The sequence below is a fragment of the Myotis yumanensis genome, unplaced genomic scaffold, assembly GCF_028538775.1.
Source record: "Myotis yumanensis isolate MYYU_CA2020_CCGP unplaced genomic scaffold, mMyoYum1.0.hap1 SCAF_2, whole genome shotgun sequence".
Taxonomy (NCBI): Eukaryota; Metazoa; Chordata; class Mammalia; order Chiroptera; family Vespertilionidae; genus Myotis; species Myotis yumanensis.
Genome location: NW_027223753.1, coordinates 211,006,860 through 211,026,928, shown reverse-complemented (window position 1 = coordinate 211,026,928; position 20,069 = coordinate 211,006,860). Strand labels below are relative to the sequence as shown.

General features: G+C 53.4%; 1 protein-coding gene across 1 annotated transcript in view; it reads left to right on the top strand.

Moving 5' to 3' along the window:
• The window catches only part of BACE2 (beta-secretase 2), a 72,759-nt gene that overhangs the window by 28,319 nt on the left and 24,371 nt on the right, over positions 1 to 20,069 (top strand). Inside the window, exons 2-6 of the mRNA XM_070407173.1 lie at positions 740 to 828; positions 8,385 to 8,601; positions 14,505 to 14,633; positions 16,033 to 16,167; positions 17,529 to 17,630. Coding sequence (XP_070263274.1) covers positions 740 to 828; positions 8,385 to 8,601; positions 14,505 to 14,633; positions 16,033 to 16,167; positions 17,529 to 17,630 — 672 coding nt within the window. The remainder of the gene's footprint in view (positions 1 to 739; positions 829 to 8,384; positions 8,602 to 14,504; positions 14,634 to 16,032; positions 16,168 to 17,528; positions 17,631 to 20,069) is intronic.

Sequence of the window (20,069 nt, the reverse complement as noted above, 5' to 3'; positions counted from 1 at the left end):
TACCTGGGATAGAGGACTGGAACTTTCAGCCTCACCCCCCTGGGGGAGAGAGGGGTTAGAAGCTGAATCAGTCACCAATGGCCAAAGATTTCGTGAATTATGCCCAGTGTGAGGCCTCCATAAAAACTCTAAATGACATAGGAAGTGATCGGAATTGCAGAACAGAAGAGGTTGACTGGGAAGGGGCGTAAAGGGACCTTTTGGAAAGAGTAGAAATGTCTATCTTGGTTTGAGTGGACATCATGTCTAAACGCATCAGTGGAAAATCTAAGATCTTGCTTTTGTATTATATGTAAATTATACCTCATTAAAACAAAAAATGGGACCTGTGACCAGAGTTCCCAGGTGCTATGCAGGATCAGGATTTCCAAGTGAGATGGGAAAGGCGGGAGTGGGTGAGCCCAGCCAGGTGACAGACCTGGACAACAGCCGGAGTGAGAAGGGTCTGCCTTGTTCGTGCCAATGGCTTAGGAAGGAAATCCCCGCTATTTTGTGGAATTTGTTCTCTGGAAGGCTTGCTGTGGATCGGAGGCAAAACCATTTCCCCTCCCTGCTGCAAGTTTCTTCATGGGCTGTGTTCACATGTCAGTTTTATAACAGCTTTTTAAAAATTTTCTAATCGATACAAGTGTTTCCAAGCAATACATGATTAGGAGTTAATTTTTAGAAGAATCATTCAAGAGTATGGTCTTATTCAAGTAACCTGATGGTCTCTCTCTTTTCCCTTTAAAAATAAAAGCTGCAGATTCTTGTTGACACCGGGAGCAGCAACTTCGCCGTGGCCGGCGCCCCGCATCCTTACATAGACTCCTACTTTGACACCCAGAGGTGAGTGATGGGTCTGGCCAGGCTTGGGGGCACCACACCAATACTTCAAAGTTCCCTGGAGTAAAACAGCCTGTTTCCTCTTAAGGAAGATATATGTGTGTATATAGTTGTGTGTATGTGTATACGTTTGTGAGTGTGTGTGTGTGTGTGTGTGTGTGTGTGAATGCATCTGTGTTCATTCCAGGGGAATCCATAGGAAATTCTAATCATCTCTGTACGTGCTCATGAGATTCGCTTTAGAAAAGTGCAAGTCAGCAGCTTTGTGGTTACACCCGAGAGCAGAGAGCTCATGGTCCTTAGTGTTTGCTGTGGCCTCTCTGGTCCTAAAGTGGAGGTGAATTGGGGCCGGGAGAGGCCCCAGAGGTGAGCGGGAGACTGCGCAGGGCTTGGCCTGCTGGGAACATTGCCTTTGTGTTGCCCTGAGTTTTTATGATGAGTTTCTTTGTGGTGCCCTGCAAGTAATGCAGAGGTGATGTGACCTCCCTACATGTGCAGCTCTGATTGCCCTGATGTTACATTGGGGAGGAAAAGGGGGTCATTTATAGCGAAGGAATCAGGGCCTCAATATGCAGACACTCCGGTTCGACTGCAGTCGGAGACGCGTGCTGCAGGGGAGGCTGTGAGCTCACCGCGGGCACCCGGTGCCCAGAGCGGGCTGGTAGAAAGCAGACCGAGATAGACCCGGCACGCAGAGCAGCCTGGGGAGATGGCGGGATTTTCCTCATCGGCACAGAGTCTTGGTGATGTTCCCCCATGGAGTTCGTCCCATGGGCACTTCTGTCATTCAAACCTCAGCTGGATTTACTCGCTTGATAGTATTACTGAGCTTTCCTTTTCTTTTTTTTTAATCCTCACCCGAGGATATTTTTCCATTGAGCGAGTGGAAGAGAGAGGGAAAGACCGAGAGGAATATCGATGTGAGAGAAACACAGCCATGGGTGGCCTCCTGCAGGAGCCCCGACCAGGGCTCGGGCCGGGAAGTAGCCTACAACCGAGGTACATGCCCTTGACCCGAATCGAACCCAGGACCCTTCAGTCCGAAGGCCGACCCAACGCTCTGCCCACTGCGCCAAACTGGCGAGGGCCTGAGATGTCCTTAGAACCTTCGAACATTGCTCACATTGGGGCCTCTGTCCCTGAGCCCACCTTTCTTGTAAAGAGAACCTTCTCCAGCAAGGCCATGGTTTGCTCTCAGCTGAGCCCGATCGAGGCGGCTCATCGCTGACCTGCAGGCGCGTCTTGTCGTCAGCTGCCCGCCCCCCCGCAACCCCCCCCCAGCTTACCTTGCCTTCCTCCCTCTCCTGTCCTCCATCTCCCAGGCTTTCATGGACTTATAGGAACACAGATTTATTATTGCAAAGCTACGGACCGTGAACGTAAAGGCTGTGTGATGCATTTGTCTGCCGCTTTCAGGTGACGATGGCATTTGGCCTCAGGCACACTTGCCACCATCGCACTCGGTGGAGGCCAGGAGGAGGTTCTCGCTGCCTTCCCCAGTTTTTCAGAGGCTTCTGCTCTGAGCTTGGCGCCTGCGCGGTGATGCCTCTGTTTGCTTGGCCCTCTGATCTCCCTCGGTTATAACGAGGCTCGGTTGGGTTTGTCGGCCTCCGATTCAAGTCCCCCAGACATGGGGTATTCAGGCTTCATGCTTCCTGAAGCATTTCCCCAGTAATTGGGGATTGGGCTTGGGGCTCTTTGACAAGGTCTCTTTGATTTATGAGATGAGACGTCAGGCTACCGTGAGTCATTTGTGTGCCGCGTTCCCATCAGAGGCCCGCTGCCCAGGGCGGCGAGTGTCCCGCGAGCTACTCTGCAGCAAAAGGGAGACGGTGTGCTTTTCAAAATGTGCTTCTTTTTTAGCCAATAAAACAGCCTCCAGCCAGTTGGCTCGATGAGAGATTCAATAGACTCATCCTTCCTGACCTACTAATCTATTCAGGAAATTAAGTATAATTCTATTAGCATTTCCCCGCCTCCCACACTCCACCTGGGGTGGAGCCCGCAGATCAGCGAGGCACAGGAGCAATTTCTTTCCTCGACAGGGGCCTGCCAGTGGAGTTAGAATATGCGAGAAGTACCTGGTGACCTGAAGGAGGCTGAGCCCAAATGCCTCCTTTGTCCATGTGACAGTGACAGACATTTCTGTCTCATTCATTTTCCCCCCAAATATGTTTTTATTGATTTTAGAGAGAGGAGAAGGGAGAGAGAGAGGCATCAATGATGAGAGAGAATCCTCAATCAGCTGCCTCCTGCACTCCCCCTACTGGGGATAGAGCCCGCAACCTATGCATGTGCCCTGACTGGGAATTGAAATGGTGACCTCTGGGTTCATGGGTGGACGCTCAACCCCTGAGCCACACCGGCCAGGCTTGTCTGACTTTTTAGATAAGGTATTGACCCTGCCCCGTTGTTTGAGTGGCCGGGGGGACTGGCCCTATTGGAGTCCACTCGCATGTGTCATTGTTGAGAATGCTGATGAACCACCAGGTCAGGCAGGCTCACTGAGAGCCCTCAGGCCTTCTGCGACCCACTGTTCCAGTCACTTCCAGGACCGTGGAAGAGTCAGGGGGGGATCTGGTCCCCGGGTCAGGCCAACCACCCTGAAGGTAACTCTGGAATGTGCAGAGACGCCCCAGGAAGGAGTCGGCGGAGTCCTGCGGGACTCTCCGGGGTGGCGTGACTCAGGAGAGCTCTCCTCCTCTTTCATGTTTTCTGAAACCATCCAGGTTTCTTTTGCAATAACAACATGTGCTGGGCTCTCTTCTCCTCCATCCCATTGATTTCACTTTTCAATCCCAAGTTCCCTGAACACCCTTATCAGAGTGAATTTGGTTCAAAGCGATTTTATTGCGGTGCGTGGACTTTTTCCTGGCTCCCCGCATCCTTGATGGATTGCTGTTTCTGGGCACGCAGAGGGATGCTATCAAGAAGAAGCCGATCTGGGCTCCCTCTCGATTTGGTTAATTAATGTGCAGAGCAGTTGAGAGCCAAGGCTTTTTAATGCCAAGAGGTAGGACGTTGGAACCTGAAGAGCAAGGAACGCACTTGTTTTTTAATTTAGTGCTGGAAACTGTGCGCTGATGACCCGCAGAGCTGCTTACGGTTCGTCTCTGGGCCCTTGGTTGGGTTTGCGGGTCTCAGGGGATATGGTTTAGGAGTGTTTTCTCCCTTTGTCTGGAGCTGTGCTTTCCGCAAGGGCCGCCATTAGCCACGTGTGGCTCCTTAATTAATGTTCAGTAAATGTTCTGTGTTTAGCCACACCACAATCACTTTTGAAGTGCTCCATAGCCACCATGGCTGCCGTATGGGACGGCATCCAGAGACTATTTCTCACAGCAAGGTCTCGTGGGCAGTGCTGGTCTGAAACACAACTGTACCTTTTTAAAAATATGTATATTTTTATTGATTTCAGAGAGGAAGGGAGAGGGAGAGAGTGATAGAAACATCAGTGATGAGGGAGAATCCTTGATTGGCTGCCTCCTGCACACCCTCCACTAGGGGTCGAGCCTGCAACCCGGGCACTTGCCCTTGAATAGAACCTGGGACCCTTCAATCCGCAGGTCAGTGCTCTATCCACTGAGTCAAACCAGCCAGGGCCAACTGTACCGTCTATAAACCTGCAAGGCTCCTCCACTTTCCTGGCCGCCTTAACCAAGCCTTCCCCACACACTTCCCCCCTCCAGTGGGGGTGGCTAGACCTCAGAATGAGACAGTTTTGGATATTCAGTAAGAGTAGCTCTACAGAAGATTTTCTAGGGGGAAAAACTCCTACGTTCTCTAATAATTCATACATTGAGTAAAGGTAACAAGTGATTAGATCATTATAACAGCAGCTATTTTTATTGTATACCTGCTGTGTCCCAGGGTTTTGTTCCAAGTGCTTTACATGTTCACTCTTTAATCCTCAAAATTAACCGCACAAGGTATGGTGCTGTATTCTCCCCATTTTGAGTTGAGGAAACTGAGGCATGGAGAGGTTAAATGACGTGACCCAGGGCCACACAGCTGATAAGTGGCTGCACTGGTATTTGAACCTGAGCAGTGTAGCTGCAACTGCCTCTCATCTCTCTGCAAATGACAACAAAACATCCAGATTGTCCCCCGCCAAGAGAGGACTGGCAGCCTGGTCGGAAAACTACAGAAGACACATTCAGTAGATGTTCAGGCTCTCAGCGCGAACATGAGCAGATTCTGTTGTTCTCTGTAGCCTGGACGCAGTGAAAGTAAAACCATTTCTCAAAAGAAAGTGATGGTACTTTTCCACTGTTTGGGGAAGATAGCTGATCTCCAAGATCAGGAGCTGGCAAACTAGCTGTCTGCTTTGTAAATAAAGTTTTATTGGAACACAGCCAGCCAGGCACATTTGCTTATGTATTGTCAGAGGCTGCTTGCTCATTATCCTCACAGAGCCGAGTAGCTGAAACGGAGGTCATGTGACCCACAAAAACTTAACCATGTATTTTCTGGCCCTTTACAGAAAGGGGGTGCCGACCCTGTGCTAGATCACATTCTCCGAGCATTTCAAAATAATTAGCATCTTCTGTTAGCAGTCGTGTGTTTTTTAACTTGAGGGATGACCCCGAATTGTCAGAAGGGACTGAATAATTCACTGTTTTTATTACTATTCAGCGTAAACGAATGCAGCCCCGGCTGTCTGCCAAGCACACCTGAATTTCTGTCGGCACTAACGCTTGGCATTTCACCAGACCTCAGGCGCCCACCTTTCCCTGACCAGACTCTGCACATTCCCTAAGTCATTTCTGGAGAGGCCCAGGGCTCCCCACTCTCGAGTGTCCTCTGTACCTGCCCTTGTCAGGACTGTGCACGTCATGCAGCTCTCACTTTAAGGATGTGAGCTAACGTAGTAAATATTAAAGTTATGCATTCTTCATAGTCTACATTCCATTACAAAGTTAGAATGAATTAAGTCTTTCCAAAATCTGTCTGCCTTGACATTCTTAAAATAACTTTTCCCCCTAATTATAAAAGTTTTATATATATACACACACACATATATGTATATACATATATATATATATCCCCTAATGACAAAAGTTATAAATAATTTTCCCCTAATTATAAAGGATACATATATGAAAGTTGTAGTCTTGGCCAGTGTGGCTCAGTGAGTTGGAACTTTGTGCCATATACTGAAAGGTTGCAGGTTTGATGCCTAGTCAGGGCACATACCTAGGTTGCCGGTTTGATCCCTGGTGGAGGCAGGTATGGGAGGCAGCTTATCAGTGTTTCTCTCTCTCCCCCTTTCCCTCTCCCTCTTCCTCCCTCCCTTCCACTCTCTCTAAAATCAGTAAGCATACCCTCGGGGGAAGATATTTTTAAAAGTTATATATTCCCCTAATTATAAAAGTTACGGGTTCTCTCGCCCGGATGGGTGTCAACCCATGAACCAGGAGGTCCCCCGAGTCTGATTCCCAGTCAAGGGCACATGCCCAGGTTTCGGGCTCGATCCCCAGTAGGGGGCGCGCAGGAGGCAGCTGATTGATGATTCTTTCTCATCATGGATGTTTCTATCTCTTTTTCCCTCTCCCTTTTTCTCTCTGAAATCAATAAAAAACATATTTTAAAAAGTTACTTATGTTCTCCTAAATATAAAAGTTACGTGTATGAAGGCCTAACCACAGGAGCAAGCATTTCCCCCACAAACCCCACTGTGCTTCTTGAAGAAGATTCTGCCACATGTATACATTTTTTTACCTTAATTTTTTTTTTTTGTCATTGGAAATTTCTCAGTAAATACTGTTTTTTAGTGCTGTGTAATATTCCATCATATGGGTGTATGATAATTTACTAAGCAGCTCCTGGGCATGTGGGTGGTTTCCAGTTGTTTACTGTTCTCAGTAAAACATAATGACTGTCTTTGTACATAAACCTCTGTCTGTTTCCTGGGTGTCTCCTTAGGGTCAGAGTCTCAGGAGTGCAATTTACTGAATCAAAGGCCATTATTTTAAAACCTCTCTGATGTACCAAAAAAAAGAAGGTCTTGTCATCTCTGACTAACTTTGCTTCCCGACTCCAAAGAGGACTGCACTAATTCCTGGAATTCTAACACAAAGGCGTGTTAACATTAATGTTTAGAGACTTAATATTAGGACAGAGGGGGGATGAAAACTGGAGGCCACCAAGAACACTCTAGAATCTAGAGTCTAGATCAAGCATGTCAAACTCACAAACCCCAGGCCGCATGTGGCCCACAACGAATATTTTTGCGGCCCAGTCAATATAACGGTATGTAAGAAATGTTTTAATACAAATTTTGTAACTTAATTTTTACAATATCCTGTTATACATAATTATTAATAATGAACTATAACATTCGCTAATGACTGATTACTATCATCGTGTTGCATTCACTTCCCTCACATGTCTGATGCGCAGGGGCACCATTTCTCTCCACTAATACCAGCAGTGAATATTTTAGCAGCCGATGGCCATGGCATTAGTCTTGGACTGACTTGTTTGGTGTGCGCAACAGGAAATATTTCACTTTCGGAGAACAAGAAAAATAGGTTTATTTGCATTACGCTTATTAATTTGTGCAGTTATTCAGTGTCTGGTAAGTTAATGTTCAAGAAAAAAATATTAATTTTTATTAAAATGTTCTATTATTTTATGTTAACGATGACTCATTTATTTCAGTCCTTTGTACTCGCTGTGTCTCTATCGAAATAAACCCACGTTGCTATGAAAATTGAAGCTTTTGTTTTTTTGCGGCCCGCATAAACTTAAACCATGTTTACTTGGCCCGTGTGAGCCTTGAGTTTGACATGCTTGCTGTAGCTCTATCCCCTGGACAGCTCTCATCACAGGAGTTGTATGTGTTCACTTACCTGTTGTCTGTGTCATTCGTCCTGTCCATGGCCTTACCTCGTTCTGTCACTGTGTTTGAGTAATTCCTACGTTTAGGGCTGTATGTATATGGGGTGGGAGATGGTGTCGCAATGATTTGTATCAGCATGCCATTGCTTCACCCCCCACATTCTACTGTGAGTCTAATCAACTTTGGGGCATTGGGGGGAGCCCTGAAGGAACCTGGGACATCAGGGGGTAGTGTGGGGCCTGAGTGGGAGGGAGGCCTGTGGCGTTGGCTGGAATGGCTTCGTCTTTACTCACTTCACTGGTTGTGTGAATCTGAGCCCTCGGCCGCTGCTGGCACAAGCTGGTGGCACTGCTCACCCCTCCCTCTGTCACCAAGCCCGGTGCAGGGCCCCCACCCAGCCAGACGGCCAGGCAGGTGCCCACGCTCAGTTGTGCCTTCACAGGCTGACGCAGTAACGTGAAGCAGCGGGCCTGTGGGCCTTTACGGGGGTGCGAGAGGGGTATGCATAGGGGCCACATGTTAACCCAGTATTTCCTGCTACAGCTGTCACCCACACAGTAGTAGCGGTCCGTGTGGGAGAGACGTGGCTGTGTCCACTGCGCACTGGTGGGAACCACTTGCAGCTGACTGGGTTTAGGACAGTTGTCAGCCACCACGGCTGGCCGGCGGGACACGGACACCAGGCAGAACACAACCCTGCCTTCTCTTCTCCCTCCAGGTCCAGCACTTACCGCCCCAAGGACTTCGATGTCACCGTGAAGTACACCCAAGGCAGCTGGACGGGCTCCGTGGGGGAGGACTTGGTCACCATCACAAAGGGCTTCAACGCCTCCTTCCTCGTCAACGTCGCCACCATCTTCGAGTCGGAGAATTTCTTCCTGCCTGGCATTCAGTGGAATGGGATCCTGGGGCTCGCTTACGCGGCCCTGGCCAAGGTGAGCGTCATCAGGGGCCGAAGGAACGGAGTGATGGGAGGAGGTTCCGCAAACCCCTCATCAGAGGAGCTGGTGAACGGGTCCAGGCCGTCGGAGATGATCATACCGTTTATGAAATTTCTAAGCATTTTTAAAATGAAAGGTTCATGGCACAATTTTTGAACCTTCCTGCAAGATAACCTGGTACCATTACATATTGTTCGTCTTTTGTTTTTATCTATTTTGCTCGTATAGTTTGAAAATACTGAGAACCTGAATCGTTCTGTGGTTTTGTTTAGGAGTTTTTATTAGTGTAGGGATCAGAGAAAACACATTTATTACATTCAGACGCTCCTATGAAGATGGAAGCTACAGGGGACACGGGGACCTCGGCAGGGGGTGGCCCGGCAGGCTGAGAGGGCCTGTGAGGGACACCTGCGGCCGGAGCAGGGACACCTGGGGAGCGAGCCTGCCTTGGCACCACCGGCCACTGGAAGTAGTCACAGGCCGAGGAAAAGGGGGACCCTTGCTCTCGGCAGCATCAGCACCTTCGCAAGCAGGAGGGGCAGGGCTGCACGCTCTCCAGTGTTTGCCATGGAGGAAGCGCCACTGGCGGGCGGGAGGTGGCGGGCTGGCCGAGGCCAAGGCCGGGGACTTTCCACAGGGAAGGGCTGCCAAGGGCAGGCGGCTTAGACACTGAGCACCTCTGGGCAGGTCTGCAGACACCTGAGCAAAGCAGAAGGAGGTCACCCCTCCTGCCTGTGCCAGGGCACCACACCTCCTCCCTCAGGGTCAGGCTTTGAGCAGAGCTAGGTGGGAGCCCAGGCAGGAGCAGCAGGCCGTTGACCACAGAGTCCAGGGTCCCTGAGGATCCCAGAGGGAGGGCCTGCTCTCTCACCTCATAAGGACATTTGTTCCAGCTCAAGTTTCTAGCAAATGGTGCAGGGGCGGGGGAGGGTGGGGGTGTAGGGGGACAGTGAGCGGGCGGGGGAGGGTGAGGGTGTAGGGGGGACAGTGAGCGGGCGGGGGAGGGTGGGGGTGTAAGGGGGACAGTGAGCGGGCGGGGGAGGGTGAGGGTGTAAGGGGGACAGTGAGCGGGCGGGGGAGGGTGAGGGTGTAGGGGGGACAGTGAGCGGGCGGGGGAGGGTGAGGGTGTAGGGGGGACAGTGAGCGGGCGGGGGGAGGGTGAGGGTGTAGGGGGGACAGTGAGCGGGCGGGGGAGGGTGGGGGTGTAGGGGGGACAGTGAGCGGGCGGGGGAGGGTGGGGGTGTAGGGGGGACAGTGAGCGGGCGGGGGAGGGTGAGGGTGTAGGGGGGACAGTGAGCGGGCGGGGGAGGGTGGGGGTGTAGGGGGACAGTGAGCGGGCGGGGGAGGGTGGGGGTGTAGGGGGGACAGTGAGCGGGCAGGGGAGGGTGAGGGTGTAGGGGGGACAGTGAGCGGGCGGGGGAGGGTGGGGGTGTAAGGGGGACAGTGAGCGGGCGGGGGAGGGTGGGGGTGTAGGGGGGACAGTGAGCGGGCGGGGGAGGGTGGGGGTGTAGGGGGGACAGTGAGTGGGCGGGGGAGGGTGGGGGTGTAAGGGGGACAGTGAGCGGGCGGGGGAGGGTGGGGGTGTAGGGGGGACAGTGAGCGGGCGGGGGAGGGTGAGGGTGTAGGGGGGACAGTGAACGGGCGGGGGAGGGTGGGGGTGTAGGGGGACAGTGAGCGGGCGGGGGAGGGTGGGGGTGTAGGGGGACAGTGAGCGGGCGGGGGAGGGTGGGGGTGTAGGGGGGACAGTGAGCGGGCGGGGGAGGGTGGGGGTGTAGGGGGGACAGTGAGCGGGCGGGGGAGGGTGGGGGTGTAGGGGGGACAGTGAGCGGGCGGGGGAGGGTGGGGGTGTAGGGGGACAGTGAGCGGGCGGGGGAGGGTGGGGGTGTAGGGGGACAGTGAGCGGGCGGGGGAGGGTGGGGGTGTAGGGGGACAGTGAGCGGGCGGGGGAGGGTGGGGGTGTAGGGGGGACAGTGAGCGGGCGGGGGAGGGTGGGGGTGTAGGGGGGACAGTGAGCGGGCGGGGGAGGGTGGGGGTGTAGGGGGGACAGTGAGCGGGCGGGGGAGGGTGGGGGTGTAGGGGGACAGTGAGCGGGCGGGGGAGGGTGGGGGTGTAGGGGGGACAGTGAGCGGGCAGGGGAGGGTGAGGGTGTAGGGGGGACAGTGAGCGGGCGGGGGAGGGTGGGGGTGTAAGGGGGACAGTGAGCGGGCGGGGGAGGGTGGGGGTGTAGGGGGGACAGTGAGCGGGCGGGGGGAGGGTGGGGGTGTAGGGGGGACAGTGAGTGGGCGGGGGAGGGTGGGGGTGTAAGGGGGACAGTGAGCGGGCGGGGGAGGGTGGGGGTGTAGGGGGGACAGTGAGCGGGCGGGGGAGGGTGAGGGTGTAGGGGGGACAGTGAACGGGCGGGGGAGGGTGGGGGTGTAGGGGGACAGTGAGCGGGCGGGGGAGGGTGGGGGTGTAGGGGGACAGTGAGCGGGCGGGGGAGGGTGGGGGTGTAGGGGGGACAGTGAGCGGGCGGGGGAGGGTGGGGGTGTAGGGGGGACAGTGAGCGGGCGGGGGAGGGTGGGGGTGTAGGGGGGACAGTGAGCGGGCGGGGGAGGGTGGGGGTGTAGGGGGACAGTGAGCGGGCGGGGGAGGGTGGGGGTGTAGGGGGACAGTGAGCGGGCGGGGGAGGGTGGGGGTGTAGGGGGACAGTGAGCGGGCGGGGGAGGGTGGGGGTGTAGGGGGGACAGTGAGCGGGCGGGGGAGGGTGGGGGTGTAGGGGGGACAGTGAGCGGGCGGGGGAGGGTGGGGGTGTAGGGGGGACAGTGAGCGGGCGGGGGAGGGTGGGGGTGTAGGGGGGACAGTGAGCGGGCGGGGGAGGGTGGGGGTGTAGGGGGGACAGTGAGCGGGCGGGGGAGGGTGGGGGTGTAGGGGGGACAGTGAACGGGCGGGGGAGGGTGGGGGTGTAGGGGGACAGTGAACGGGCGGGGGAGGGTGGGGGTGTAGGGGGACAGTGAACGGGCGGGGGAGGGTGGGGGTGTAGGGGGACAGTGAACGGGCGGGGGAGGGTGGGGGTGTAGGGGGACAGTGAACGGGCGGGGGAGGGTGGGGGTGTAGGGGGGACAGTGAGCGGGCGGGGGAGGTTGGGGGTGTAGGGGGACAGTGAGCGGGCGGGGGAGGGTGGGGGTGTAGGGGGACAGTGAGCGGGCGGGGGAGGGTGGGGGTGTAGGGGGACAGTGAGCGGGCGGGGGAGGGTGGGGGTGTAGGGGGGACAGTGAACGGGCGGGGGAGGGTGGGGGTGTAGGGGGACAGTGAGCGGGCGGGGGAGGGTGGGGGTGTAGGGGGACAGTGAGCGGGCGGGGGAGGGTGGGGGTGTAGGGGGGACAGTGAGCGGGCGGGGGAGGGTGGGGGTGTAGGGGGACAGTGAGCGGGCGGGGGAGGGTGGGGGTGTAGGGGGGACAGTGAGCGGGCGGGGGAGGGTGGGGGTGTAGGGGGACAGTGAGCGGGCGGGGGGGGGGCGGGGGGTCCCTAGCCCTGTGGTTTCTCAAGGAGAAAGACTCCCCTGAGACAGGCGGCTGAGAACATCAAAGATGTCAGTTCTCGCGAGCTCTTTACCCCACTTTTGAGGTGTGTTTACTGAGGATCGGAGGTCCCGCTCGCCCAGGGCAGTCAGAGCCCCAGCTGCCGTGTCTCACTGTCTGTGGGGCCCGGACCGGTTCCGGACCCCCCTCTTTTCTCGGTAGCATAGGCTGAGCTTAGTATGAGATTTGCGTGACTTTCATTTCTTAATATATTTTCACCAACCATGTGACCCCGGGCAAAACATTCCATCTTCACGTGACTTTGCAAGTGAAAGACGTGGGTCTGTTTTCATGCTGATTATTTGGAAGACGGTAGAGGCGAGCTAAATGATCCGGAATGACTAACATGTGAAACTTCCCTTGGGAATGACTCCGTGGGGGTTTCCAGACTTTCCACGTGACCTTTTATCTTTTCATCTGTGAAATTCCAAGACGAGCAACAGTTGGCCCCACACTCGTGGAGCTGGGGAGACAGAGAGAGAGGATGTGTAGGGAGCAGGGACAGGCAGGGCGGTTGGGTGGTGGCCCCAAGTGGGTTGACGAACAGTGAGTGGTGGCCATGGTGTGTGGCAGTCCCTGGTGGACCCCAGATGCTTCCCACCGAGGAACCACCCACGGGGGCTCCCCTCCTGCAGATGCCCAGGTCCAAGCACACCCCTGAACCAGGTTCTGTTGGTCGTGGGAACGGTGTGCTTTGAAACCTCTACAGGGGCGCTGGGCACAGTCCTACTGAAAGTGACCTGATGGAATCGTAACAGACCCCTGACTGTGCCAGGCTCTGCGCCCAGCCTTTATGAGATAACACCCATCTAAGCTGAGAACTGCTCTAGGAGCCCATTATCATCCCATTTTACAGATTGGGAAACAAAGGGGCAAGTCCCAGGGTTAAGCAAGGGTGGAGTGAGGATTCAGTCTTGCCCAGTGGTTACCTTGCTGCCTCTCAGGGAGATGGACGACAGGATAATACTCACCTGGGTCAGCACCAGCCCAACCCGTGTCCACACCTGCCTGGGTCAGCACCAGCCCAACCCGTGTCCACACCTGCCTGGGTCAGCACCAGCCCAACCCGTGTCCACACCCCCTGGGTCAGCACCAGCCCAACCCGTGTCCACACCCCCTGGGTCAGCACCAGCACAACCTGTGTCCACACCCCTTGGGTCAGCACCAGCCCAACCCGTGTCCACACCCCCTGGGTCAGCACCAGCCCAACCCGTGTCCACACCCCCTGGGTCAGCACCAGTCCAACCCGTGTCCAGAGACGACTTCATCTCACTCACTGACCCAAACACAAAGTCCTACAACAACGACATAGAGACATGGTCCCAGACTCGCCAGACTCCACGGGAGCTGAGTGGGAGACAGTGCAAATGAGCTCAACAAATGGGAAGATGTATGTTTGCTACGGGGGCTCTCTCCTTCCTCCCTGAAGAATTATAGATCATAAGTTTTATTATCTTGTAGATAATAAATGACCGTGCCTTCTGTGAGCCACACGTTGTTGGGATATGCCTATAGCATCCATGCTACTACAGTTAAGTTTCCACCAAAAACTAACCCTCACAGTGACTAACTCTCCTATCTCCCAGCTGTCAAAGCCAAAATCTAAATGCAAGCCTATGACCTTCCTTTGTGACCACCAGCACCCGTGGCCCACCCCCACCTCAGAGCTGTCTGTAGACTGTCCCTCTCTCTTCTGAGTCCTGGAGCAATGGGGGCGTCCTCGGCATGGATGGCTACGTGTAAGGAAGGCATAGAGTGAAATTCAGCGGTGGGGAATCAGTGACCCAGCTCTGTAACTTAAGGAGCAGAGCAATGCTCCTTTTCTGCTAAATCCCCGCTCACCAGAGTTCAGCAGACAGTTGGCCGAGCCACGCCCTGTCCCACGGTCTGGGATCTGAGACAAACTGTCCCCTCGGTCCAGCACCTCTGACTTGCATGATGGACAGACAACTGTGGCTGAAAGAGGTGCAGACAACCTCCGGCCCGGGAGACCCTGCTCTCTCCTTCCTCCGAAATGTCTGCAGTTAGAGTCCACCCGCTACCGCGGAAACCCACTTCCCCAGCTTCTCACGCCGCCTCGCCGGGCAGTCGTGATGATAAATGGGACAGCCTCCCATAGCTTCCGGGAACACGCTAACTCCTACAACCAACAGGAAAAATGCCACGTGGTAGGAAGTCCTGTTGGAGGGTTGTGAGTCATTGTTGAAGGTACTTAATCCTAAGCTTGTTTATTGTTCAGCCGCGAGAAACGTGAAATATTAATACGCAGTGGTGTCGACCCTGGGTCACTCCTCGTCCGGCCTGTGAGTCTGAAACCTTGTCCCTGTCCTCCCTCCGCAGCCATCGAGTTCTCTGGAGACGTTCTTCGATTCCCTCGTGACGCAAGCTGGGATCCCCAACGTTTTCTCCATGCAGATGTGTGGGGCGGGACTGCCCGTGGACGGATCTGGTACCAACGGAGGTAGTCTTGTGGGTATCTTTCCGTCTGAAAGAGGCGAAAGAAACTCACAAACCACTGGGGCTCCTTTTTATTTTATTTTATTAAAGACCCTGATAGAAATACTAGACATGTAGGCAAACACAGGTCTTGGAAGAGTTTGATAATCCTTATTATGGAACCTTTTTAAAAATGAAGAAAATTAGCTATTATTTTTACCTTTCCTAATTGTCCTGCCATCCCAAAGATGATTCTCATGGCTCCCCCAATTCCATTAAAGCTTTTTTAAAGTTTTCCTTTGAAAGGTAACTGGTTTGGATGGGTGAGGGAGGGGCAGGTGAGAAATAGTAGGGGGTATGCAGGTGGGCCTCAATCTGGGGAGGGGACGCAAAGGCAGTGCCTGTGGTTTCATACGTTTGGGGAGACAAGAACACCTGTATGTCCCCCCCCCCCAATACACACACACACACACACACACACACACACACACAGAGCTAAAGTGTTAGTTAGTGAAACAGAATCATTCAACGCCATCAGCCCTGAGTGTCCCTTGATGGAACCTGCGCCCTGATGTCTCAAGCAGGAGGTGACAGGTGAATGCACAGGAGGGCGCCTTCCTCAGGGTGGGTGCTGCCTACGCCTTTGCTCTCCAGCTGTGAGAAGCAGGCTCGGCCACTTGCATTTGCTATCAGTGCAGTTGCTCTTTCCTTTAAAAATACATTTGTATTGATTTCAGAGAGGAAGGGAGAGGCAGAGCGAGAGATAGAAGCATCAATGATGAGTGAGAATCATTGATTGGCTCCCTCCTGCACCCAGTGGATCCCGCAACCCCGGTACATGCCCTTGACCAGAATAAAACCGGGACCCTTCAGTCCGCAGCCCGATGCTCTATCCACTGAGCCAAACCGGTTAGGGCAGTGCAGCTGCTTTTAATACCTGGTTACCCCCTCTTCAGGGGAGAGGGGGGCCTAGGATTTGTGGAGCAAGGTTCTGTACTTTTGCAAAATGAAGTTTTGATTAAGGAAGCTCCCTTGTGTTCTGCTTCCGAGCACTGTGTTGGGGAGGAGGGCATCCTCTGTTCTGAGGGCTAAGCCACGGTCGGGCTGGGTGGTTAACCACTTCACTGCATTTCTTTGGGGCACAGTCTGCGTACGGTGAAGCTGGAGTTACGTGTGCTTCCTGTCGGGGAGGGAAACCCCAGAGCATCTTGATTAGACCGGGGCAGAGTGTTGTCTGACCTGTGGCTACTAGGCCCTTAACGGTCCCTGTTCACTTTTCAGGCATATACTAGTATATTTGTTGTGAGACATCAGGCTGAAGTGAAAGTACGATTCCAATGAGGGACTGACTTACCAGGGCACGCTGCTTGGTGTCACGTGCTGTATGCCTGGGTGTTCTCTCTCTCATCCCTGTTACTATTTTCCTTCCTAGGTCCTGGGAGGAATTGAACCAAGTTTGTACAAAGGAGACATCTGGTATACCCCGATCAAGGAGGAGTGGTATTATCAGATCGAAATTCTGAAATTGGAAGTCGGAGGCCAGAGCCTTAATCTGGACTGCAGAGAGGTACCTACCCTGTGAGCTCTTTGTGCCTACCTGTCTGTGTGTGCCCGAGGCACCTAAATATGGCAGCTGGGACCGGCATATGAAAAATCAGAAGGTACATTACACCACAAGATAAATGAAAGATTCATGACATTAAAAGTTACAGGGCCTCTAGTTGTATGACAAGTTGAAATCGACCCCTCTCTAAAATAATAAATAAAAATGTTTTTTCACCATCACTTGGCTTAATAGGAAAAAATTAGCACAACCTGGTGAGTGAGGAGAAGTACCTGGAGCTACACCTTCGCCATTCCTACGGGGCTGGTGGTCCCTGACTCTGCTGAAGAGGCTGCATTATATGGGTTTCATCAGTGTCAGGGACAGAGGGGGACAGAAATAAGCCGAATGAAAGCAAAAATGAATCATCAGCTTTATCTTTCCTTCAGAGTTAACCATCCCCCACCCCCCTATATAATTCTCACTCAGAGGAAAGTTATGCCCTAAGGATGGGAATGGCTTGCTATGCTAAAAGGAGGCAGGTGTGCAGGGCTGCAAGACCAGAGCCATTACGAACCTGCTCACACCGCTCACACTGCTCACGGCATGGTGGCGTATTTGTGGCACATGATGGCATCATGATTATGATGACTTGAGGGAGCCTTCGTCTGCTACCATATTCTCATAATGATTTATGAAAACCCCCAGCATTTCATTATATCCCTCCCTCATGCCTCCAACCTCGGCATCCCACCCTTTCATACGCCCCATCACAGTCCCCCACAAAGGCCCATGCACACAGACGCCTCTGAGAAACCCACGGAGACGGGATAGATGGCGGTCCGTTCCACCGAGACTGTGCGTCCACCGCTCTGTGTTTAAGGTCAGAGGGCACTTACTGGCCATGAAGGAATCCAGTGGTAGAACCCCAGGGCCTGAAATAAAATACAGACTGTGTGCGGGTGTGTGATGCTCTGACTGAATGTGGCTCTGGTTCTCTTTCCATGGGCAGCATAAGGGAGGGTTGGCTTGTGTGAGGTGTGCAAATGGCATTTAATATGCCATCGCACCCTCTGAGGACAAGGGGGTCTTCCCTGGTCGCCCGGGGAGGCTCCCAGGCAAGGGCATTTGGGCTCCTCTACATAAGGAACAGGCTCTGCACGGGGAGGGCTGTGGATTTTGGTCACGTCACTTCCCTTTTCTGGCCTCAGTTTCTTCATCTGTGAAATGAGAATGGGCTAAAAGTTAGTTCTGAGAATGTAAAATTCATTGTAACCACCAAGGAGGGGCCGTGGCTGCCCGAACTTGTACGTAACGGATGCCCAGTGATGGCGGGCTGGTGCCGTGTCACTCATGCGCCTTCTCTCCCCTCCTTCCCCTTTTAGTATAACGCGGACAAGGCCATCGTGGACAGCGGCACCACACTGCTGCGCCTGCCCCACAAGGTGTTCGATGCGGTGGTCGAAGGCGTGGCCCGCGCGTCTCTGGTGAGTCTCAGGGCGCGGATGGACCTTGGAGAACACCAGGTCACGACCACGTGCTGGGCAGTGTTACCCTCTATTCCAGTGATGGTGAACCTTTTGAGCTCGGCGTGTCAGCATTTTGAAAAACCCTAACTTAACTCTGGTGCCGTGTCACATATAGAAATTTTTTGATATTTGCAACCATAGTAAAACAAAGACTTATATTTTTGATATTTATTCTATATATTTAAATGCCATTTAACAAAGAAAAATCAACCAAAAAAATGAGTTCGAGTGTCACCTCTGACACGCGTGTCATAGGTTCGCCATCACTGCTCTAATGGTCTCCCTCTGAGGGTTTAAGGGTTGTGTGTTTTTTAACTATTACTTATTAAGTTCACAATCTTATTATTTGATGTTAACTGGCAAATACTTATTTCATTTTAACCTGGGAGAACTGGGATTTGAAGGTGCAGCGCCTTTTTTTGTATTTCAAATGATGGTGCAATACAGTTTTTTAATCTAAGAAAAAAAATTGGCAATATACTACGTTAAAATAAATAGTAAACCAGGAATATGCGTGTAGCCTTTAAAACTAAAGAAATAAACCAAAAATCATACTCCTTTCAGGCCTCATTAAAGCCATGTTGGGATTTTAATTCTGTTGTAAAAGGATGTGATTTATAGGTGACCAGGACTAGTTGGCCAATATAATCATTACTGTATTGTCACGTTCAGTAACACAACTGAAAACGCGGTCAAAGACAAGTACCTTTTGGGGACCTGGCTGGTGGTATTCCCAGGGTGATCCCAATTTTCCAGTTAGGGGCATCGGAGTGGACCAGCTGGCATCGATTGGGAAGGACACAGCTTTGGGGTGAGATGGAATTGAAGTTAGTCTGGTTTCTGGCTGTATGGGTAGGGTGCCTGGGGGAGGGTCTTGGGCCCTCTGAGAGCTCCATGTTGTCAGCGGGGTTGTGCTGAAGTCTGGGGTCCAGTGCCTGGCACCCAGGTGCTCGGGAAAGAGGAGCTGCTAGCCAGTGTCCACACTGCGGTGCTGCTACTGTGTGAATGCAAGATGCACATTTCCCCCAGCTGCTTGGGTGTTTTATCATAAGCATCTGTCCACGCAGGGCCACCCTGGCAAAGTCACCAGAAATGAGTGTTTCCCACAGAGTCGTTATCCTGTTACTAACTTGGCTGGTTATCTCACTGCTCCGCTGGGATGATTGATAGGAAAAGCCATAGCACTTGCTTTATTACAGGTGATGGCGGGAACCTGGGAAGGGAGAGAGGGCTTGTCCTGAATAGAAACTTCAAAAGCCTGAAACTGCCATGGGGCCCTGGCCGGTGTGGCTCAGTGGTAGAGCATTGACCTGTGCACTGAAGGGTATTCCTGGTCAAGGGCACATACCTGGTTTGCAAGTTCATTCCCTGGCCCCAGTTGGGGCGCATGCGGGAGGCAACCAATCAACGTCTCTTTCTGACATTGATGTTTCTCTCTCTCTCCCCCTCCCTCCCTTCCACTCTCCCTAATAATCAATGGGAAAAATTTCCCCGGTAAGGATTAATGATAGATAGATAGATAGATAGATAGATAGGATTAATGATAGTTAGGATTGATGATAGATAGATAGACAGACAGACAGACAGACAGACATAAAACTGCCCTGGGAAGAGCAGCAGGCAAACAAAAAGAATGCAGAGCGGAAATAAAAAAGCAAGAACGTGGAGGCCCTTTTGGAACTGAAAAGTCTTCAAGGTGGCAGCCCAGAGCCGTCTAATATCCGCTGAATCAGACAAGAAACGGCGGTGAAGTTTTAGAGCCTGACATTCAGAATGCTGGCGGCAGATCAGACCAGGCTGGATGCTCGAATTACGGAGCCATCTGCCCATTTCCCTCAACAGTGAAAATGTCCGCAGCAGAGTCCACAGGAGGCTGGTCAGGTGTAATGCTCTGAGCTATGAACGCTTCCCCTGGGCCAAGGAAGTGCCCGCTGTGGCTGGCAGGTGTTGGCACCCCGAGGTCATCGGATCACGGGTTGGGCAGTGCCTGGCTTTGTAGGAAAACCACGAGGTGGAGGAAGGCAGTTACGACATTGTTTGCCTTGTCGCCACAGATCCCGTGAACCGGAGCCTGCGTCAGGAGGAGCAACCTGGGAAGGCGGTTTGTCTGGGGCAGGGTGTGCGCTGCTCTGCGGGCCTTTGTGTGCGCACCAAAGGCGCGTTTGTTCTCTCTCAGCCAGGCCCTGGGAGCCGCCCCGGCCTGGTCTTCTTTCGGGTCAGGGAAAGCTGGCCTTGGAGAGGGAACACAGGACGAACCTTGGGCTCTGGCTCCTGCGTGGACTGTCACCTTGGATTTTAGAAATGCATGGTGGGTGGGTCTGTATTTTGAAATGAGCCCAGTGGGGATTTGTGTATGGCCGAGCCTGGGCTCCGCTCCTGCCCAGCTGTGGCGCCCTG